This window comes from Cervus elaphus, chromosome 11, assembly GCF_910594005.1.
Source record: "Cervus elaphus chromosome 11, mCerEla1.1, whole genome shotgun sequence".
In the NCBI taxonomy this organism is placed as follows: Eukaryota; Metazoa; Chordata; class Mammalia; order Artiodactyla; family Cervidae; genus Cervus; species Cervus elaphus.
Genome location: NC_057825.1, coordinates 34,209,693 through 34,235,100, shown reverse-complemented (window position 1 = coordinate 34,235,100; position 25,408 = coordinate 34,209,693). Strand labels below are relative to the sequence as shown.

The window sequence follows — 25,408 nt, the reverse complement described above, 5'->3', positions numbered from 1 at the left end:
TCTAGAAACATTTTTGTAGATTCCTTAGGTTTTTCTACATAATAATCATATCCTCTGTGCATAAAAACAGTTGCTTTTTCCTTTCTACTCTGTGTGCCTTTTATTCCTTTTTCTTGCCTTATTGCACTGGCTAGAAACTCCAGCACTGAACAGTATTGGTGAAAGTAAACATCCTTGCCTTGCTATTAACCTTAGAGGAAAAACAGTGGTCTTTTCCACCATTAAGTATATTATTAACTATAGACTTTTCAGAGATACAAGTTACCAGATGACAAAGTCCCTTTTTAGTCCTGGGCTTCTATCTGGAGACTTTTATCAGGAATGGATGTTTGGTTCTACCAAATGTTCTTTCTGTGTCTATTAAGATGATCACACAGTCTTTCTTTTTCAGTTTGGTAATACAGTGAATCACATTGTTGGTTTTTTAAACATGCAGCCTATCTTGCACCCCTGGGATAAACTCCATTTGGTCATGATATATGTTACCTTTTTTTATATATTACTGTACTGAATTTCAATACAATACAAAATTTTATTTTGAATTTTACATCTATATTCATGAGAGACATTCATTTGTATTTTTCTTTTCTTGTAATATCTTTGTTTAATTTTTGTTATCAGGTAATGCTATCCTCACAAAATCAGTCAGAAAGCATTCTCTCTTTTCCAATTTTCCAAAAGAATGTGAGAATTCATGTATTATTTTTCCTTAAATAACTGATGAACCTTACCAATGAAGGCATCATGTGCCTATACTTTCCTTTACAGGAAGGTATTTAGCCATTTAACTATGACAGACATAAGACTATTCAAGCTATCCATTTCTTCTTGAATATGTTTTGGTAAACACTGAAAAATTTTTAAAATACAAGAACACATAAGCCAACACATCACTGCCCATCAGAATGATGATTACATGTTACCACACCATGTAGCCTCTAGAAAACTTCACTACTCAATCTTGAGGTAAGTAAATTCTTAATTTTATTTTGAACATAGTTTTTACTTCATGGACCCTCTAAAATGGTCTTGGTGACACCAGGGGTCTGGGGACCACACTTTTGCGGAGTACTAGGCTATGCAATAGAGACTAAGAATACTGTCACCATCAATATTCCAGGATTTTATGTTAAAGACTATTTTCATGAAGTAGCCACATACTGAACAGACATTCAAAGCATTAGAGACTACTTTTCCAGAGTTAGCACAAAGTGTGAAAAACCTAAATTATTGTCCATCCTGCTTCAAGGGAGCCAAAGCTTTTTATAAGCACCCTTGGAACAAAGAATGACACCAACCTTGTTTCTGGGTGTCACCCATTTCAACAATATGGTCATCATGTAAAAAAAAAAAAAAAAAAAAAAAACTACAGTAAATGGATTCAAGAAAGGAATGGGATCTTCAAAAAAATAGTAGAAAGAGGGCAAATATCACTGTGACATTATTTTGTAATGAAACTAAGATCAAAATATAAGTGTGCTGTTAAAATTTGTTTTAAACTATTTTATAAAAGAAAAAAACAAAATCCCTCTCCACCAGTTCTGTATTAGATGCCATCCTAATCAAGGGCTGAAGTTTCCTTTTCCTACTCCAAATCCTAGTGGTTCATTTATAAAGAAAAAGAGGAGACTGGAACATTGTCTAACAGTGAATACAACACCCAGCTCAGCAAAAAAGAACAAAACTGAAAACCCCCAAGGATACTTAAGAGATTGCTGTGTCTCAGGATAAGGGAGGCAAGGGCAGCCAGGGTCCTAGAAGACAAGGTATGAGTCAGTACAGTACTTCTCAAAATATCTACGATGAAGGAGATGCTACTGTTGTTGGTTTTTTTTTTTTCTAATCCTTCACAGATTGATGGCTTCATAAAATACATTAAAAATGAGTTATTATAAAGAGAAAAAAATTTTAAACATCAAAATGCAAACCCAATATTTTTATCATTACAGTCAACAGACATGATTATTCTGTCAAATTGCTTCAAATGCTTCTAAAGACTTATCAATTCTGTACTTATTTCTTCATGAGTAAAAACATATACTTTGGATAGCATTGACTAGAAGGTTCCGACTATACCGTTTCCTCTCCTCCACTTTCTCAGGTTGATCATTGAGTTAGGTGAGTAAGCACACCACCTACATGTATGAAAACTTCATCAAGTCTGAAACATGGTCACCTTGAGCCATAATATTCAGCTCTACATTCCTTGAAACCTGCCCACCAGCCTCATTTCCCTCTTCCTGCTCCCCAGTCATTTTATATACTGTTTCCTGGCAGATTTCTCTTCCTGAATACAATCCCAATCATAGTACTACTCAAAACAATCACTAAACTCTGTGGTTGAATATTTAAGACTCTCTATATATCATTATGTATATTTAAAATGCCTTTCCTTTCTTATTTCTCACTAGTCTGTACACATAGTCTGTGATTTAAGCAAACTAAACTGTTCATAGTCTCCAAATGTTCTTTCCTTGCCACCTAAAACCATGCTCATACTTTCTCTATCAAAACAAATCTTTCAGGCCCATCTCAAATATTACATCCCTTATAAAGGTCTTTTCTACCTAGATGTAATCTCTTACCAATCCACTGAAGAACTTTGTACTTCTCTTATGGTACTTAATTTAGTATGACTTGCATTACTATTGTCTATGCAATCATCCTACACACCAAACCAGATTTTACTTTTATTTGAATTGTACGTCCACTGATTGATGAAAACAGATTAACAGTAACAGATGACAGTGATAAACTGACACTACCCATGTCAAGTGCCAGGCAGTAACTTATGACGTGAGTAGGGGAAATGTCACCACTGAGAAAATAGCTCCAAGAAAAAAAACAGTCAACCTATAATGATCATATCCTACAATTCTTGCTACCCTCACTGAACTATCTGGTTTCAACCCACACTTTCCTTTCTGAATTATAGGTGGCAATACCTCCCCCATAAACGAGCTGGGGGATAAAAAAAAAAGGGAATCAATATTAAGGGATTCATCTATGCTTTCCCTTAAAAAACCAACTACATAAAACAGGATTCGTAAAACAAGGAGGTTTAGTTTTTCTTCACAAGCTCAATAAATACTAATGGTGATGATCAGAGTTCTAATGAACATTGCCCTGATCAAACCTATCTGAAGCTTTGTGCATATTTCTGGGCACCGCAGTTTAAGAGAGATGCCAGCAATCTGGAATACCTACTGAAGAGAAATACAAGGATAGAGAAGGATTTAAAAACGTATGACATATAAGTAGAAAGGACAAAAGATGCCTAGTCTACAAAAGAACAGAATCTCTGGCTGTTTGAATATAAGTTCTTCTGCTAGAAAGTGAAAAAATGCATTCCTTTAAAAAACTGCATTCTAATAAATCACACATTAAAAATAAGAGGCTTATGAGAAAACTATGGCAAGTCTAGACTTTACCTTACAGTTGCCTGTACAACTCTGTAACTATAGCATTAACAAAAACCAAAGTATATCCAGTGAAACTACTAATATACCTAAAATGACATGCTATAGTTGTAATAAACAAAGAATTATTATACTAAGTATAGGACTTTTAAAAAGCTGAAGATAACTTAATGAAAGGGGTGACAAGGAAAGTCTGAAACAGATGAGTTACAGGAAAGCATAGAGGGACATCACCATTAGAAGTTACAGCAGAGAAGCAGGTTTTGGACAAAATGTAATGATGCCAGAGAGAAAGAGCTCTGGCTTATTGTCTTATGTTTGTTTCTTTTCCACAAAGTTGGGAAGAAGCTATGCAATAAATACTTAAAACGGAATGTACAGCAAGACTGAGCCAAGTAGAAGGAATGAAGTGAATGGACATTGTGTGCCATACAAGAACCCTTCACAGCTTGCTAAATTCATCTGCACTAGTGAACTTTCACTCAGCTGCTATTTGGTGGTCAACCTATTAACTATAAACCATGGCAACTTCTGCCTTATACTGGTATACTTTCACTATTTATCAATCATGCATGAACTAATTCATGATACTAAAGCATTGTATGTTATAGAATACACTCTACTTGAAGAACTAACAAGATATATGGGGACAAGGCAACAAAGCTGGTCAACTAATAGTGATCTGAGACACAGCTCCACTATAAAATTATAATTTAGAGGAAAAAACAAGAGCATACCATAAAAAAATAAAAGCAAAAGAAAACAGTAAAACAATAAAACAAAACCAAAAGGAGAAATTTCACAGAAGCTGCCTGTGACTATTCTTCATTTTCTGTAGGGAAAAATACTATGTTCAGATTACCATAAATTATATATAAAAATTTGGGGCAAGTGAAAATTTGGGTTTGGCAAGTGAAAATTTGGGTTTTGAATTCTAGATGGGGGGAAAACAGGACAGAAGAAAAAAGAAGCAGTAGCTATAACTCTATCTTAATTTCAATGAAATGCTTACTTTCTTCCTAGACCACAATAAATTCAATACTTAGAAATATAAATTAATGACTAAATAAAATCAAAACCATTTCTATTCTGCACTTACTCCAACCTCAGAAGTGTATTAAGTACTACCATCTTCATCGTCTCACTGATATTCCCAACAACCCAATATGGTATGCAATAGCCTGACCACATTATAACAGTTAGGGGAACTAAGACTTGGAAGAGAACTTAGTAAATTATATGCTGCTAACAGACTGTTTAAATGTAAGAGAGAAGGTGGAATAAAGGAAGGAAGAAAATAAGGAAGGAAAGGAAGAGAGGAAGAAGAAAAGAGGGAGGGAGACTACAACCAAGTTCAAGGTACTAGTTAAATAAAAACAAACAGACCACAGTATTAAAAAACAACTTGAACTCTGTGAACCAAATCTTTTTCTTCTCATCTTTCTATGATGATACTGTGAAGCAATATTTCTCCCACTTTCCGTCCTATAATTTAGGAAAGGGGACTGGCAAACAACTGCCCACAATCTAAAGCCAATCTAATGTCTGGTTTTTTATAAAGTTTTATTGGGACCCAGACATAATCATTCATTTAGATACTGTCATAGCTGCTTTCACGCTGTGACAACAGAGTCAAGTAGTGGTGATAGGACCACAGGGCCCGCAAGCCTAAAATTTTACTATCGTGCCCTCTAGTGCAGACATCTAGAGCCCCTGATCTAGAGTATGCTTTTCTCTAAGCCCTGATTCTCTACAGAAGGGACATGGGACAAGGACAATGAACTAAAAGCAGTCATTTGTCTCCTACTTAATGAAGGAATAAGGGGAAATATCCTGCAGGCTATTTCTAGACCATCTCACTACTTTCCACATGATTAAGTCTCAAATGCAAATTTGGCTCAATTTTAGCAACGATAAATCAGACTTATTACTGGAATAAACAGCACCCTACTTTTATGGCACTTTCTTCCAGGTACACATTCCTACTTTTATAAAAGTATGCCTACTCCTATTTGATTAGACAGAAACTATTTCCTTTCAGATAAGATGAGGGTTTCCTGTGAATTCTTTATGGTCTTTCAAGCACCAGACAACTGTTTTAAGACCAGATTTCACAGGAATGAATTAAAGCAGTCTTTATTTATAAAAGCTGCTTATTAAGTGTGACTTTATTGGATCCAAAAAATTTCATAAACTAAAAAGTTTCAAACTTTGAAGCATCATCTAATGGATGGTTCAGAGAAAAAATTTTATAAGGATAAAATTTATTTTCACTAAATAAAAATTCATTCAATTTAAATTCATTTACCAGGATCAGGGGACTTTTTAATATTTGCTATTTTAAGCTTTCTGAGAAACAACTATAATCAATATATTATATATCACCCTAACAAGCTTGCTATATTTTTGAAAAGAAACTATTTAGGGGAAGTTATCAGTTTCCTTCCTAGTAAATATGTAAAACTATATGGACTTTCAAACAATTCTGCATAATAAAGAACAAAGCAAGTATTCATCCATCCAAAAAAAAAAAAATCCAGGGAGATTAATCAGCCTAATTCTCTTTTTTTGGCTGCACAGAATGCAAAATCCTCCCCTCTTCCTAAGGGAAGGTAAGAAGAGTGAGGAATTTTAAAACGCAAATTTACTAAAATTCAGTCTTTGATGACAAGTCACAAAATTTGACTGTCATACACACATTTTTTAAATGATCATGCTATTACCTCTTTCCCCCTACTATATAAAAGAATGATAGCATCCCACTCTTACCAACTTTATTCAACACAGTACTGGAAGTCCTAGTCATAGCAATCAGCTAAGAAAAATAAATAAAAGGAATCCAAATTGGGAATAAGTAAAACTGTCACTGTTTGCAGATGACATGATAATATACGTAGAAAATCCTAAAGATGCCAGAAAAAGACTACTAGAGCTCATCAATGAATTCACTAAAGATGCAGAACACAAAATTCATATACAGAAATCCATTGCATTTCTACACACTAACAAAGAACTACCAGAAAAAGAAATTAAGACAACAATTGCATTTATAATCACATCAAAAAAAATAAGATAACTCAGTATAAACTTACCTAAGGAAGTAAAACACCTTTATTCAGAAAACCATAAGTCGCTGATGAAAGACACTGACGACGACACAACAGATGGAAAGATATAAAATGTTCATACACTGGAAGAATTAATATCATTAATTCTTGATCATACAACACAAGGCAACCTACAGATTCACTACAACCCCCATCAAAATATCAATAGCATTTTCCCACATAACTAGAACAAAGAATTCTAAAATTTGTATGAAAACACAAAAGACCTCAAATAGCCAAAACAATCTTGAGGGACAAAGCTGGAGGGATCACATGCCCTGACTTCAGACTACACTACAAACCTACAGTAATCAAAACAGTATGGTACTGACACAAAAACAGACGTATAGATCAATGGAACAGAACAAAGACCAGAAATAAACCCACATACTTAAGGTCAATTAATCTATGACAAAGGAGGCAAGAATATACAATGAAGAAAAGACAGTCTCTTTAATAAACTGTGCTTGGAAAATTGGACAGCTACTTGTAAAAGAATGAAATATGAACATTTTCTCACATATACAAATATAAACTCAAAATGAATTAAAGACCTAAATGTAAGCTCTGAAATCATAAAAATCCTACAAGAAAACATAGACAGAACACTCTTTAACATAAATCACAGCAATATTTTTTGGATCTGTCTCCTAAAGTGAAGAAAATGAAAGGAAAAATAAATCAACAGGACCTAATTCAATTTAAAAGCTTACGTACAGCAAAGGAAACCATTGACAAAATGAAAAGGTAATCGACTAAATGGGAGAAAATATTTTCAAATGATATAACCAATAAGGGGTTAATATCCAAAATATACAAACAGCTTATATAACCCCATATCAAAAAAAAAAAAAAAAGAAAAAAACCATACAAATAGTTCATACAACTCAATAAAAAAATAAAATAAAAAAGACCTAAATAGAAGGGGCAGAAGATCTAAATAGACATTTCTCCAAAGAATACATACAGATGGCCAACAGGTACATGACAAGATGCTCAACACTGCTAACTATTAGAGAAATGCAAGTCAAAACTACAATAAGGTATCACCTCACAACAATCAGAATGGCCATCATCAAAAAGTCTACAAATAATAAATGCTGGAGAGGGTATGGCAAAAAATGAACCTGCCTACACTGATATTTTTTGTCCTGTTGTTTTACCCTCTTTGCAGGAACTAAAAGACAAAAAGACATTAGTGTTGCAAGGTAGGCGTTTTACTTAAGAGTAGAAAAAGTACTTCATTGTACTTTGGGAGAGGAAATAAAAAACACTTTCCAATTTTGCCAAATAGGTTCTACCTTTTTCCTATCTGACTGGCGAGGAAAGTAAGGGCATAACAATATAAAGATAGAATTCTTAGAACAGAAAATACAGAAATTTGATTTTGAAGAGGGAAAAAAATTACATAGATTATGATCCAAGAAGTGTTTTTTTTTTTTGCCTTTGGCCTTCAAGAACATGAACAGAGCAACACTAAGTTCAAATAAACAGGATAACCATTCAAACTGATAAGGCCCAACAGATCAAAACAAAGACACTGTAACTATAAATTATGGATTAAAGTGACTATGTGAATAATAATTCTCTCATATACTATTAAATTCTGTTTTAAATTAGCAGAAATAGAGTTTTAACCGAACATATGGAAGTCAGTGAGTCTGTTATGTAAGAGTCTCCAAGGAGACTTTGTTATTCTAATAGAGCACAGTAACTGTTGAAACCAAATTAATTATGCTTGGTAATTACAGGTCTAATATGTATATTTTCCACAACAGGAGTATAGAGAAACTAATATAAATTGCTAACTTTCATTCTCACTTGGATTTCACAACTCTTGGATACAGAGTGGGGAAACAGTCAACTAGAAATTAAAAATGAAAGTTTAATGAGGCACAAAAATCCCATGTTTTACTTAGGGAGAAGAAAGGTAATAAATCCCATGGGTAGAATGCTAAAAAAAAAAAGTCCTAATCTTTCCTATGGTCTATAGTTTATATTCTGTCAGACTATACTTTAATTCCAATCACTATCAAGAATAATCTCATGTTATTTACGACTACAATAATACACAGGAATACTTGCACGAGGATTTTGTCTTCTCTCTAGACTGTAATAAATACGATTAACTCTCTGAATAACATCAAATTTGGAAGGCAGAAATTTTTCTTACATCACAGCAAAGTTATATCACCACAGGCTAAATATGGCTGAGGCCATACCCAAAACCACATCCACAGTAAACTTAAGCCCCTGTCTCAAGGGTTCCTGTTCAGAACTTGCCAGTTCACTGGTCCATTTAGTTTCTTTCACCTGACTTCCCTGCTGGCTCAGTGGTAAAGAATCCACCTGCCAGTGCAGGAGATCCAAGTTCGATGCGTGGGTTGGTAAGATCCCCTGGAGAAAGAAATGGCAACCCACCCCAGTATTCTTGCCTGGAGAATCCCATGGACAGAGTAGTCTGGTGGGCTACAGTTCATGGTGCCGCAAAGAGTCGGACACGACTGAGCTACTAAACAACAACAATCACAGCCTGATGTGGATTTGGGTTCCACCTCTCCTCTATAAATCATTTTGCAGACCCCTTCCCAAAGTAGCGGCTCCCAAGCCATCCCCTGCCCTCATTGTATTTTAAAGTACCATATACACTGGCCTAATTCAATTCTAGATCTCTCCAGGGCAGTCCAACTTTGAAGATGCCTGAGATCAAGTGCTAACATACATAAAGAAAATGAAATGCCCTGTAGTACAAAATAGTTAACATGCAATCCTACTTAAAGACAAATGAATATTAAGGTAATTTTTAAGAGAGTCTCTCATCCCCAAAAGATCATTAACCAAAGGCAGTCTTTTTCCCAAGGTTTAATTTGTTTATACTAATTTTATCTTATAAGGAAAGTCCATTTTGAAATTATTTTTAGGGCTACGATTTTAGCTCTTAGGTAACTCACTGGATCTTCATGCAATAAAATTTTTAATAGAATTCATCACCTAAACAAAATGCTGGCAAACTATACAAATATTCAAAGTTAAATAATGACTTAAAAAGTTCAACTGAATTCTCATAGTGATAATCATACATTTTTACCTTGAGCAGGTACGTGGGAATATTGCTGAAATCCACTGGCAACTTCAAAAGGAAACGAGCTGAAAATTCACCAGTCTGCAAGAAATAAAAAAGGTTTAATAATAAGATTAAAATAAAAAATAGATTATGAAGTGACAATTACAGCCAAGGCCACAAGTTCAACCTATTTGAACTGTAGGCATCTTCAATTTGGGTTTCCTAACATCAAGCAAGAAAAGAAAGTTGAAAAAGTAGGGGAGGATCAAAAAGCATTATTAAATTATTAGTTACTAAAAAATACAATTAGAATTCTTAATCTGCATTTTAAATGTGCACTAGAACTATAATGCAGTAGTATTACCTGTTTTTTAACAGTATGAAAAGAAGACATGAATGTGTGATTTTTTTTTAATCCAAACAATAGGCACAGACCTGCCCATTCAATTCATCTGATTTTACTAAAGCATTCAGATCATTTCACTAATATTTATAACCCATGGGCTACTGACATAAATCACCATCCTTTATACTACATCTGGAAGTAAGAACAAAGGTCAAACTTCTATCCACATATATAAAGGAGTATATCAGCAGGTATCCCAAATAAGACTCTAAACTCCTGATGATCTGTTAATATCATTATCATCAACTAAAATTTTTTAGCAGTTCTATGAACTAGTCTCTATAGGAAAGATGTACAGAGGTTTTGTGATTTAAAACATTTAACCAAGTTAAATAATAACTTCTATTTTTTTTTTCTGAAACAGAAAACTCATGTAAAAGAAAAAAGTTTCCCTCTCAATTTACAATGGCAAATCATCATAATTTATTGTATTTTTTATGATGGGAAAGACTAAGGAATGACATAAAAAAAAAAAAGAAAAACAACTCTGTCATGGTCTAGAAGGAGGGGTTTTTCCACCTGTGCTATGCAGACACCTCAGGGTTCTAAGAAACTTCTGCAAAGGCAACAAAGAGGGGTGTGAGCTAGTAAGGTTCTAGATCTTTCAGCCTCTCTGGCAGCAAAGCCTGCAGCGCAGCTTGGGATTTTCTTATGATACCATGGGTTTTCTTACGATGTGCTGTTTGAACAAAGAACTCTCGGGATGAGCTAGAACTACTCTAAAGAGTGGTCTCTGCCTTTTTCATATTATGACCATTAAAGAGCTCCCTGAATCTCTACCTCTTCCCTCCTGACAAAACAAGCACTTCAAACTCCCTAACACATCTTTAAATATAGCAAGCATTTATAAATATTTTTTATGGATGGGTGGATGAACACACTTAAGGATGTATGCACACCTCTTATATAAGATTTCACAAGAGTCACCACTCCTTTCTACAAACACCCAAGTGACTGGATTCAAGGTCCTGGCCCTAACTGTGACCTAAAACCTTGAAAATGCAAACAGAAATATAAACCTTGAGCTCAAAAGATAAAAATGATAGCTACCATCCACATAGTTGTGTGTTGTTTGTTTTACTGCATGCAACATTTTTTAACTAACATCAATCTCTGGCTAAGGACAGAGTATTTCTTCAACCCCACAAGCCTAATCCCATGACAGAAAAGGCAGAAAACAGAGAACCAAATGGCCAGAATCAATGCTGAGGTCCCAGAAGTCATCATGCCACCAGGAATGCCAATGGTAAGAAATGATGCTACTCCTTAGGACTCAGCAGCTGTGCTCTTCCTTTGATATTTGTTCCTCTTTTCAGTAAATGCTAATTCCATTCTTCCGGTTTTTCAAGCCAGAAACCTCAGAATCATCTTTGACACAGGATGGAACCCCAATCGCACAGGTTACTCACAACCGAACACTTAAGAGAACAGCTGAGAGCCACTTAAGGATCTATAAACAGCTCGTCATGATGGACGGGAGGAGAAGGTCTGTGAAAGAGTCTAATAAAATTCTTACCTTCTGTTATAGTCCCAGATTATTAGAAAGTGTGGTTTTAGTGTTCTATGAGGCTGCTAGAGGACTAACATACCCTGTAAAGTGTGAGTACAAGAGGTCATACTTTGAAAGGGGTATGTATGGGAGAAACAGAATTATATAGGAACTTACAAGAGGGGAATATGGGGCTTTCTTGCAGACTCAGAGGGTAAAGAGTCTGCCAGCAATGCAGGAGACCTGGGTTCCATCCCTGGGTTGGGAAGATCCCCTGGAGAAGGAAATGGCAACCCATTCCAGTATTCTTGCCTGTAGAATTCCACGGACAGAGGAGCCTGGCAGGCTACAGTCCATGGGATCGCAGAATTGGACACGACAGAGCAACTAACACATAAGAGCGTAATCCATCCCAGTAAGATTTTGGAAAGAACAGAAAAGTCTCCCATGAGTGATGCATATAGTGCTAAAGAGGGAGGAAGACTCATCAAAGAATACAGGTTCCCAGCAATGGGCCCCCTTTTCCATCTTCTGTAAACTCTATTTTTTCCTCTTTACCCACTCACTCCCATCAGCGTGCAAACATCATTTGACAGGTCTTTCTTGACTTCATACCCTCTTTAGGTCCCATCTCATTTCTCTGTTCTACTATACAAAATTGTCTTCTCTAGAGATTAGTCTATATTTGAGGTCTACATTTTCTCTTTTATTTTTCTCTCCAAAAGCCTCTTAAGTCAGCCCTGCCACCACATCCCTCTCCCAAAACAGCTCACGAAGGTCACCAGTGACCACACCATTGCCAAATCTAATGTCCTTTCTCAGTCTTTATCTTCTTGCTGTTCTATCAGCAGCATTCCAGCATAGCTGATCACTCTTTTTCCTGGAACCTTCTCTACTTGATTTCCAAGAGCCAGTCTATTTGAGCTTTTTATTTCACTGGCCCTCCCTCTGGTCTCCCCAACCTCTTAACACTGCTGTGTACCAGCGCTTCTCCCCAAGACCTCTTTTCTTTACACTCCCCAGGTGACTCCATCCAGGTTCCTGATTTTATGCTGGGATGGTTCTCAAATATTTTATCTCCATCTCAAATCTTTTTCTACTTCAAGTTTCATTTATCCAGCTATGACAACAAAAACCCAAATCTTGATTTTGTACTTTCCCTTTGATATTCATTCATTTCAGAGAACAGCAATTTCATTCTTTCTATCTCTCAAGCCAAAAAACTTCAGCATCACCCTTTACTCTTATGTTTCTCTCTCTTCCACATTCCAAGTGGCAGCAAATCCTGCTGACTCTACTGTCAATTTATATCCTCAGTCTGGCCACATTCCACCATCTCCATAGCCATCTGACCCAAGCCATTGTTATCTCCAGCCTGGATGACTGCAGCCACACCTAAACGCTTCAGCCATTGCTCATGTGCAACTGATTCCCATCACCACAGGAAGAGAGATCCTTTCAACGTTCATCAGATTACGTTTCTCCTTGGCTCAAAAGTCTTAGATGGTAGGGATTTAGCTTCTTCATAGAGGCATCTGACAAGATAACAACTGATCAAAGATGTGAAAGAGATGAGGAAGTAAACCATATGAAACATGGGTGGAAATATCTCAGGTAAAGAGAACAAGCATAAAAAGGCTTGATGCAGGAGTCCACCTGGATGTTCAAGAAACAGCAACAAGGTCAGTGTCTCTGGCACAAATAAGCACTAACACTGATCTCAGGTCTCCTAGAAACTTCCCCAGTGTGCACCACTGCTAAACCCCTGTAGGCTGTGCAAGAATCACACATAAAATGAGTGAACATTAAATGCCTACTAGATAAACTCCCTACCAATCAATAAATAGCCATTTCTACCTACTAGCCTAAAAATGTCAACCTGTAGGTTAAAATGTTAAAGTTAACAAACTCCGACCTTTTAGTTTGTTAGACTCAATGGCTCTTATAGTATTTTTGAAAACAACAACAAAAGAAGTGAAATGTGCAATTTAAAAAATTAAAAACTCTCTACATATAAGGTAATCGGAAGATATTCACATATTTAGCCCTTGGACTCATTTGAACTGCCAGTTATTTTAGTCCATGGGCTGCATTTTAGCTGTTTTGCCCTATTTTAGCTTGCACAATGTATTTTTATTCTACTGGCTATTTTTGACCAACATTCTTTTAAAAATGCTCAGACGATCCCTACTTTATCCCTTCTCAAAATGTTGATCCTAGAACTAATATAAATTTATGTTTGGTGGCAAAAGACTGATTTATACGCTAAATTCATAATAAAAGAAATGTTGATCTCAGGATTAATATTAATTGGTTTATCAGAAATGGGCTGATTTAAATAACTAAATTAATAATAAAAAAAGCTTAAGAGTGTGAAAAGAATTTGAACTTTTTGGAAACCATAAAAAGTGCTTTATGATCTCTAACTTTCAAGCCTACTATACATTCTTTATTTTACCTTTGAGAGAACAAAGAAAATTTTGCACTTGTTTCTAATAGCGTTAGAAACATTGGAGACTAAGATTCTAGAATTCAGTTTTCAGTTGCCACGGATTTTCCTTACAACCTGTAAGTGAACCCTTTTTTGTGAAACTGAGTAAACAGTGATTGAAAACATATCTTAGTGTAAAATTTGAGCCCTAAACATTACATGAGGAGCATAACACAAGTGAAAACTCCTCCTCACATTCGACCTCAGACAGTGACTCTTCCTGTGTTTTTATATTTGAAGTTCCAACAGTTATTCAAGCAATTTACAGCCACTCTGTTGCAACATCAAAGACTGCTTCCATAGCAATCTTTCCTGTAAGCCGAAAAGGAGACATTTAGATGCAGCCAAGTCAACAGAATCATCTGATTTCCTTTTTGTCAATCCTTGGTCAAATCTTCTCTTTGATAGACGCAGAAGATGATCTGACCTACGACCGTTAAAATGTCAGCCGTTCTGCCAACTGCTTTAATGGCAATTTCCCCAGCATTAGCAATAAATACACACATCCTCCCTTTTCTTCAAGTTATAGTACATTGGCAAGTAAGTTAAACTAACAACGCTGAGTTTTGGCAGTTTATTAGGTTTAAGCTTTTCTTCTGGTAACAGCAGCTGTGTCGTAGTTCTCTTTTCCTTTCAGAAGTGGCAGGTAGACATCTTGTGCAGAATGGATTCCAAAATATGGTTGCTCTGCAAAGTGAAATTGTACTTCCTTTCTTAGAGACAGTCTGCTGTCAACAAACAAGCTGTCATCTGAAATTGACTGTCTTAATGCTTAGGTGGCTAAAAGCTAAGAAATACTCAAGAGTGACTAACTTCAGCTGGGTGACAGCTTGGTAAAGATGAATCTTCAAATGGCCTCAGAACCAACAGCCTAAATCTAGAGATTGTTCCTTGTTAAACACGTAATTATCTACCACAGGTGAGAAGGGAAGCCAAAGTTAGTCTAATTAGAACATCTCACACTTCACAAAACTGTTTTCTAAGATATATCATTTAATTATTCCCAAAGCCCAGTTCAGTAGGTATAATTCATTTACATCTACTTTAGAAATGAGAAAACCAAGGCTTAGAACAGTCAAGAAGCCTGCCTGAAGTCATTGAGAGTGTAACAGAGAGTCAAAACTCAACCTCAAGATTCAAAAGTTATTCATCCATTCATTACTGTGGATTAAGAGCCTCACATGTGCAAGGCCTTATACAAGGCACTGCAAATACAATGAGTAAAAGAAATATGATCCTTGCCCTCCTGGAGCTTATATTCTAGTGAGTGAGTCAGTCATTAATCCAAAATAAAATAATACTCCTATAAATTAAAATCTCCAAAAAATAATATCCATAAAAGGGCAGAGTGCTCTGAGAGCATATTCAGGAAGACCTGGCCTGAAGCCCCTGTCCAGGCTTTGGGGCTCATTACTTGAGGGAACTTTAAAAAGTTGAGTCAAAAGACCATGTGGAAAAATGAACAATCAATACCAGCCAGGAACTGATAAACGTCGTCTATTCTGAAGAAAAGACAAAATACCAGCCAGGAAAACTGTGAAGAAGAAAAGCAATGAAAGGAGGCTAGCTATACCAAACAGCAAAGCATCATATAAACACACAGTAATTATAGCAGGATAGTCTGCTGTTACATCAGCAGACATAGTAATGGAACAGGAAATCAGTCCAGAAGATTTAGTGCCTGGGTGATAATGTGGGACAACTGGGTAGCCATCTAGAAATAAATAAGACTTAGACCCATATTTCACATCATCTATAAGGAAAAACTCCAAGTGGACTAAGGATTTCAGTGTAAAAACTGAAACCATGTAGAAGAAAACACTGACAAATGTCTTTATAAAACCTTGCAGTAGAGAATGACTTTATAATTCAAAAGCCATAAAAGAAAAGATAGACAAACTTGACTACCTGATCATAAAAATTGTTGGGATGATAAAAACCACCATCAGCAAAGTTAAAAGATAACTGGCAAATTGAGGGAAGTATATTTGCAATTCCATCGCAAACAGCAATGATTTTAATGAAGAGATTAAAAACCCAAGAGAACAAAAAGAAAGGATAAACAGAAAAGAAATACAAGAGACTCTTAAGCATATGAAAAAATGCTTAACCTCATTCATATCAAAAGAAATACAAATTAAAACTAAATTGAGCATCATTTTTCACCAAACAGACTGGGAGAAATCTGATAGCACTGCACTGTCTTCTGACCTCCACTGTTTTTAATGAAAAGTAAGTGGTGACATGTAGGTAACTTTCACCTACATGTAAAGTGTTCCTTTCTGTGGTGGTGAAGATTCTCTCTTTATGTCTGGTTTTCAGTATTTTGACTATGACGTGCCTTGTTTTTTCCCTGCATTTGTCTTGGTTGGGGTGTGTTGAGATTCTTAAGTCTGTAAATGCATGTCTTCCATTCTATCTGAAAATATCTGGGCATTATTTAACCAAATATTTTCCTGCTTTCTTTCACATTTAGATTTTATCCCATAAGCTCTGCTTTCCCTTCTAAGTATCAACCTCCCATCTAATATCTGCCTCCTTTTGATCACTCTCCAGCGCCTTAAGGCACATGGCTTTATATCTGTGGATGGGTTAGTCTAACAGGAGCTACCTGGCCATTATGCAAAGCGGAACATGACAGAAATCTATAAATAAGTTTAATTTACGACTGGCAATGCTGTGGAGAAACAATCACTCTCATATGTTGCTGCTGGGTTAATAAATTGGTATAAACATTCTGAGGGCATTCTGGTGATAAAATTATAAACACATATAATCTTTATTCCAGCAATTCCATTTCTAGTTATTTATCTTATAGACATACTGGAACACAGACAAAGTCACATGCACAAGATTATTTACCACAGTGTTATTTGTAACAGGGAAAGATTTAAAACAACTTTAATGCCCAACAATAAAATTCATACTAAATAAATTACAGTTCAATTATTCAGTGTAATGATATACAATCAATTTTTTTAAAGGAATGCTTATATGGATAAAAGATCTGAACTATATAAAGTCAGAAGTAAGCTGCAAAACAGAGTATATAATATATGTTACCATTTGCATAAAAAGGGGGCACTATCTATGTCTATAGGGGCTTCCCAGGTGGCACGAGTGGTAAAGAGCCCATCTGCCAATGCAGGAGACAGGAGAGATGCAAGTTTGATCCCTGGGTCGGGACGATCCCCTGGAGGAAGGCAAAGAAACCCACTCCAGTATTCCTGCCTGGAGAATCCCATGGACACAGGAGCCTGGCAGGCTAGTCCATAGGGTCGCACAGAGTCAGACATGACTGAAGCAACTTAGCATGCACACATGCATATATATATGTGTGTGTGTGTATGTGTGTATTTGTATTTGCTTGTATGTGCATAAAGAAACCCTGAAAAACTACACTAGATAAAAGCTACACCAGCGCTTTTTCGGGTAGGAGAAAGAAAGGAAGGAGGTTTGATTTGGGTGGACACAAGACAATGATGGGAGGGAGACTTTTTACTATGTACATTTTGATTTCTGAACACTAGAATATATTACCCACTCAAAAAAATTTAAGAGATTTGAAAAATAAAGCTAGAAGTATGTATAATGAGATGCTCATAATCATGCACTCATACATATATTCAACAAGCATTTATTGAGCACCCACCATGCCAAGTACCAGGCTGGATAATAGAGATGTTAAGATCAACAAAATACAGTCTGTGTATTCACAGAGCTTAAAGTCTATCTTGACAGACAGACAAGATATTACAAAGGAATGCCTGGAGGGAGATATTTATAGGATGCATTGGAGGTAACTAAGTTAGGACTCTTAGTTTCAGGTGAGAGAATTCTAATTCAAACTAAACTGGGCAAATAAAAGATAATTTATTTTAAAGATAGGCGGTATCTCAGGAAATCTAAGATTTTAAAAGCAGCCCAGCCTCAGTTCAAAGAACTCTAATGCCCCCAGGACCTTCTGTCTTTTATCTCTGCTCTCTGTGTTTCATCTTACTCTCTATTTACCACCTTCTGATTCTTTTGACTAGATAATTTGAGGGGAAAAAAGGTCCCAGATACACATGTTACAGACCAGCTACTATTAACAAGACCAATCTTACTCTCACAACTAACTCCAAACTCCTAGATGAGAACTCTGCTTGACTCAGGTGCCTCCTGATCTAATCAACACTATTTCCACAGTTTTTACAATGAAAAAGTTACTGTTACCACAAATTCATTGAAAAGCATTGAAGAGCAGGCAACTCTTTGGGAGAGGTAGGGTACAGTTATACATACACTTCCCCAAAGCCCTAAAAAAGTCTTAGAGAACACTTCAAATACGAGATTCTTCATCTTTTTCCTTTTATATGTAGAGAGAAACCTTTAAAAACTGGACTCAATCAGTCCTTTAAAGATACTCACACCTTCTCCTCATGCTGAGGAAATTGTGGAAGGGGTGCCCCCAACAGCTAAGTACCACCAAAAATGCGGCAAAGCACCCAAGACTTCAGAACCAACAAGTGGCCTCACAAATACAAGTGAGGTGACCCAATTCCAGTCCTTCCTCATATGTTGCTCTGCGAGGTGCAGGCAAAGATTTCCTCTGTGCTTCATGTTTCTGTAAAACCAGGTTTTTTCTACTTGATGGGCCCTGCTGCTAAAGGAAAGTTGGAATTTTCTACTGATACTTACATTAAAAAAAATAATAATAATAAAGGTCCTTTTAAAGATCAGTAGTCACCTATTATATTCACTTTAAACATCTTGAGATATAAAGCAATTTAGGCCCAAACATATACACCCATACACACACACAAGTACTTTTAGTGAATAAAGTAAAAACCTGAGAAATAAACTGTTGTGACAAGATCCTAAGTACTCTTAGTGACATACAGGTCAAAATCCAATATAACAAATTCCATTACACAAACAAGAAAAATGTGAGAGCCCCTGTCATTGGTTCTATTACTTTAAATAATGTTCAACGTCTAATAGTTCCATGCGGTTAAAAACAAAAACAAACAAACCTGGACAATTGTAAGTGACTCTAATAGATTTCACTACCATGCTACACATTTTTCCAAAGGAGCAACCACAAGTTTATCCCTGCCACAGGTGAAATGCCTCAGAGTTTAACTCCCAAGTGGCATAAATTAAACAGAGATGATGAGAAGCCCCCTGTATCCCCTGCTCCATGTGGCAGAATGGTGTCACCAAAATATCTACTCCATCATCGTGGCCAGCAGTGAAAGGGTCACCCTCTCCCAGACCCTCCAGCTATTCTGATCTTTCTATGCAATTTGACATTATTTAACATTTTCTAATAGCCATATTTAAAAAGGTTAAAAAAAAAGGTGAAATTAATTTCAATAATATACCCCAGTATATCCAGAATACTATCATTTCTGCATATAATCAACATGAAAAATTATTAATGAGACCACTTTCTGTGCCAGTTTCCTGAACTCTGCTGTGTATTTCACATTTGCATACATCTCAGTTCAGACCAGCCACATTTCAAGTGCTCAGTAGCCACACCTATGTTATATGACTAGTATATGACACAGTTTGTTGTGATCCACAGAGTCAAAGGCTTTAGAATAGTCAATGAAGCAGAAGTAAGATGTTTTTCTGGAATTCTCTTGCTTTTTCTATGATCCAATGGAGTTGGCAATTTGATCTCTTGTTCCTCTGCCTTTTCTAAATCCAGCTTGAACATCTGAAAGTTCACTGTTCACGTATTGTTGAAGCCTCTGCCCTAAAGGAGCTTACACTTGAACCACCCTGTTATAAAATTAATCAAACAAGGAGACCATAAGGATGAGATGACTCTAATGCCTTGGTAGCCAACTTAGGCAAATGGAAACCTAAACCAGAATCAGTTCCTGTAAATGCCTTAAGATTAAGAAGAACAGCCAGTCACAAACAGCCGACTAGTCTTTCCCAAATAATGCAACCACTTCAAGCTCTAGCCAAACAACAGACTTGCTTTTCTTCCAAGTCCTCTCTGTAAATCCCTAGCCCATAACTCTAAGGAGCAGAATGCTCCTAACCACGCTGCATCAACATTTGCTCAAATAAACTCTTAAAAATTTTAGTATATCTCAGTTTATCTTTTAACACTGCTCATATACTTTCCTTCAAACATAATGTCACAGCAAGCTGGGATGACAAAAGCATGTCATTAATTCAGATGAGGAGCTATCATGAAATGGCTCCTTTCTTCTCTGCATGGTATTTTTAAATGTTGCCAGAGTTTAATTTATAAGCCATAAATTCTTAAAATCTTACTGGGATTTGTGGCCAGGTACAGCAAAAAAAAAAGGGGGGGGTAATTGTTTCAGTCTCCATCATATATCATTATTAAGAAAATTCCCACAAAAGGAAAAAATCAGTTGCTAAAAAAATGTTTTATCTCACAGATTACCCACTGGTGATCTTTAATATGGAAAATATGTGAAAATATGTGGTTTTAGAACATCTCAAAACATTCTTTTCATAGCAGGAAAGAAAAATGCCTTTGATCAAAATATTAGGGATGATAAACTAACTTTGAGCTCTGGGAATTAAAACAAAAGCCAAAGAAAAATTCACAAATTTGCTTACTGTTACTATTGTTACTATTAACTGACATTGGTTCTTTAGATACTACTGACTCAAGCAGGAAAGCAGTTGATTATTTACAGTATAAAGTGAGACCTTAAATTTTGTCCATTGAGAAAACTTATAATGTACCTTTATGTTGATATATTGTATCAAAACAGTATATATAATATTAGCATCTATAGCTTACATTAGGACATTCATTAAAATTAAAATTCTAATCTTAAAAATAACTGCTCAAATAGCAGGAGGGACGTCTTTGTGGTAATCTGTATCTTGACTACAGTGGTAGTTATAGGAAATTACTCATGTGATAAAATGGCATACACATATATTTTATCAATGTCAATTTCTTGGTTATATAAAACATAACCACTGGGGGAAACCAGGTGAAGGGTATACAAGACCTCTCTGTACTATTTTGCAACTTCTTGTGAATCTGTAACTATTTACTATATCTTCTTAAAATTACTCTGATCATGCAGGAATATTAGAATTGTTCATTCTGAACAGGTAACCTTGCATCCCAATGTATCTGTGTTTCTCTCAATTTAAAAAAAAATTGGCATTTATTAAAAATTATAAAACCAACACAGACTAAGAAAACAGTGTTCAAAACTCTACTCATTAAAAACTCTACTCATTAAAGGAGATGGACAAAGCAATAAGAGAGATGGCTTCATAAAAAGACCATGGCAAAGAAATAATAAAGAGTTTGTGTTTTGTTTTTTTTTTTTTTTTTTTAGTGTTTACTTTCAAATGTGCACTTGCTGAAATCTTCTAACTGGAAACTGAGGAGAAAAAAGAAGAGTGTCTGCAGTGACATGGAGAAGCACTGTATTTCAAGTTAACATGCTTGTCAGAAGGCTGACAGGAGATGAGAGCCTTCGCTCTCTCTTCTACATGGTTTTTAAATTTTTCCTTTTGCCAACTGATGGTAAAACGGAAGAGGCATCTCAGGATTTTAAGAGCAGAAACGGAAGGTTAAGAAAGCAAACATACGTTCTAGAAAGAAAACTTCAGTAATGGCAAAGGTGGAAACAGAAAGGGGAATAGAAAGCCACCATCCTCTCAAATGAACACAGGATGTTGTCATCCAAAGGTCTTCAATCATTATGCACAGTCTTAGGTTCCTTACAGAAAACATTTATCAGGTGGACTAGTAGGATCAGGAGAACCACAATACATGGATTCACATTCAGCCCAGGAAGAACATATTGATTCTTACTCTATTTTATTAAAAGAATATATTGGTTTTCATATTTTATTTCCTATATCAATTTATTTCATATTAAAATGTTTTCTTGCTACAATAAGATGTAATAGATGTGATTTACTGATCTATAAACCAGTCATATGAATACTTATAATTCTTGTCTCCCACATATGCTATGCCTATAAGTTTTTCTTTCTTTTTTGGGGGCTGCACCACATGGCTTGCAGGATCTTAGTTCCCCAACCAGAGAGAACCTGGACCCCCTGCATTGGAAGTCCTAATCGCTGAACGCTGGGGAATTTCCCTCTAAAGTTTTTCTGCAACCATATAACCCACTGACCTCCTCTACCTATAGTGCTACTTATCTCCACCTTCCTTTAGGGCCTAGGTCAGTTCCGGTTCACCAGTGAAGGCTCCATAGTTACTTCATTTCTCAGTGATTGGGTCTTCTTCTGAATTCATATACAGGCTGTCCATTCCATTTGAGGCAATCTATTTAGTGTTGCTATTTCATTTTTTACAAATACGTGCTGAGTCTTCTTAACTGGATTTTAACACCTTCAAGAGCCAAAGCCAGGACTACTTTTTTTTTAACTCGAATCATTAGCAGCATAGTAGACTTTCTATATCAGTTGTACACTGGCTTAGCCCTGTTGAATTACATCTTACGGGTATGGTGCAGCATTCCAGAGCATGTAAATATAATTTAAAATACTGATTCTGTAGTCTTTCAAAATAATTATCGTTCCAAGCTCTGTGTTATCAGAAAAACTGAAAAGCATGCCTTTCAATTACCTAATAAAAGAATGAACAAAATAGGATCAAAGGAGCAGCTCTGTGACATTTCACAAGACATCTGATGGCAAACTAGACGTACATCCAATCTCTTAGATGTAGCTCTTCCAGAGACTCAGACAACTAAGAAAGGAGCACAAAGTAGAATACTAAGAGAGAATGACTGAATGCTTTACTGAAAATGAGACAATCTAATAATATACACCTTCCTTAAAAGGATAAAATAAGTTTGCCATAACTGTTTCTTAGTTACCTAACTATTCTTCCAACTGACTATTGCACTCTTATTTAAACCATCCATTAAAGACCTGAGTGCAATTTCTTTTAAAAATCTCCAGAATGTTTTTACTTTCTACAGCCCTGAGGATCTTTCTGCTTCTCCATTTCTCAAAGATAATACCTCTGAAGCACATCTGCCCATTTCTTTGGTTTCTTCAGCCCTGAAACAGAGCCCCTAGAAGAAGTGCAGCCTGGCCAACAACTTGATTTTAGCCCAGGGAGCCCCACCTTGGACTTCTGACCACCAGAACCATAAGGTAATATATCTGTGTTGTTTTAAGCTACCAAGGTCGTGGTAATCTGTTACAGCAACAGTAGGAAACTAATACAGCCTTTGATTCAAAAGATCTCACCTCAAAATCAAACTCCTTTCTTTCTGCTAGGGTCCCATGTTTGTCAACCAAATTCTTGGGGTGTATTTGAATTCCAGTAGCAAGTTGTCCTTTAACATATTCCTGAAGCAGCACATCAAGATCCAATGTGTTTCATCCTGCAAGACTCACCTTTATGTTCTGTTTTTGGACCAGGAACTAACTCATATACCTGTATTTTTACTTCCAGTGTCTCAGCTCCTACTTCTGTTGATCTCCTCCTTGGGTTGGTCTGCTGTAAGCTTAACCTCTAATTGTCCACCTTGTCTTGTTACAAGGTTCTCAGTTTCTTTACTTCCCCTCAGTCCATAATCATTGCCCTGATGCTTACAAACTACTCAACAGCATATGAAAATAAACTGGGGGTAAACATAGCAGTAGTAGGTTTTATAAGTAAAGAATGGATTATCAGTAACATTAAATTGAAAGTTTTAAATATACTATAAATTCAAACTATCTAACTATACTCCTACACTCAGAAGAACTACAACTCAAGTATTAGCTGGGCCAATGAACATAATTTCAAACATTCTTAGATCAGAAATGGCACCATAAAACTGGATAAATTTAAAGTCAGCCTTAATATTAAAAGGGGGAATTAGGTAGGAAGGAAAATCCTAAAAACTAAAGACCAATTAGTTTGACAGTGATTCCTGTCTTTAAAGGAATCTATCAGTACTAAAGACAACACAAACAGGTTCATCAAGAAGTCATGCCAAATTAACCTAATAACTCTTTTGAAAGGACAACTAAATTGATTGTTTAATAAGAGAAATGCTTGGATTAGAGGATAAACTAAGTAAGTTCAGTGAAGTTTTCCTTACTATCCATAGGAATAAAGTTTCAAAATAATAGTTTAAAACCTTGAACTCTGCACTACTTGTAGAAATATGAAATGGTGCAGCCACTATGGAAAACAGTACAGAGATTTCTCAAAAAAAAAAAAAAATTAAAAACAGAATTAGCAATATGATCCAGCAATCCTACTCTGGGGGATGTATTCAAAAGAATTCAAAGTAGTATCTTTATATATACTCAGGTGTAGTCAGCATTATTCACAATAGCCAGGAGGTGAAAGCAACACAAATGCTGACTGACGGATGAATGGATACACAAAATGTGGCAAAAGTGTACACTGGAATACCAAGCAGTCTTAAAAAGATGAGAAATCCTGTCACATGCTACAACATCAATGAACCTCAAAGAGAGTATGCTAAGCAAAAAAAGCCAATCACAAAAAGACAAATGCCAGATGATTCCACTTATATGAGGTGTCTAAAGGAGTCAAAATCATACAGACGGGAAGTAGAAAGGTAGCTGCCAAGGGCTGGAGGGAAATGGAGTTAGTGTTTAAATTGGTCCAGAGTTTCAGTTCTACAAGATGGAAAAGCTCTAGAGAGTGACTGCACAACAATGTGAACAAACTTAATACTACTTCACTGTATACTTACAAAGGGTTAAGATGACAAATTTAATTTTACGTGTCTTTTACCACAATAAAATAAACAAAATAAATTTACAAAATAACAGACAAACAAAAAAAAAAAACCTTGAACTGAACAAACAAGATGATTTGTAACAAGGATAAATTTTAGTCTCACTGATTCAAAGGCATTAATCACATGTAAGACCTTGGAAAACATGTCCTTTGAGAAAGAGCTGAAGAGCAAGATGGGAGAGGTATGTTTAACCTAAGAAAAGAAAGACTGAGAGAAATCTGAAAGGCTTAACACAGAGAAGGGAACCTAAACTTACTCTGTGCTTAAATAAACTAGAGTTTACTCATTCATTCATTCATTCATTCACTCAACAAATGTTTATGGAATGTAAACAATATGCCAGGCACTGTTCTAAGTATTTACGATATTTCCAGTGAACAAATATCTCTGCTTTTGTGGAATTTTACATTCCATTGGGGGGAGACAAACAACAAACATAATAAGTGTGGTAGGCTCCCGATGTGATCTCTGGTGGGATTCACACTCTTATGTAATGCCTCCCCTGTGTGTACGTTGGACTTAAGCAGAATATATCAAAAGTTTTTTATAGACATGATGCTAGTGCACATTTAATAGACTACAGTGTAGTGTAAACATAACTCATATGTATCAGGAAACCAAAAAATTCATGCAACTCACTTTATTTTGATATTTGCTTATTTGCAGTGGTCTGAAACCAAA

At 35.9% G+C, this 25,408-nt stretch overlaps 1 protein-coding gene across 3 annotated transcripts in view; it reads right to left on the bottom strand.

The window, feature by feature from the left end:
* BABAM2 (BRISC and BRCA1 A complex member 2) overlaps positions 1-25,408 on the bottom strand; it is a 401,843-nt gene that overhangs the window by 254,296 nt on the left and 122,139 nt on the right. For all 3 annotated transcript variants that reach the window (XM_043917462.1, XM_043917464.1, XM_043917463.1), the window contains exon 6: positions 9,615-9,689. In XM_043917462.1, the coding sequence (XP_043773397.1) occupies positions 9,615-9,689 (75 nt within the window). The remainder of the gene's footprint in view (positions 1-9,614; positions 9,690-25,408) is intronic.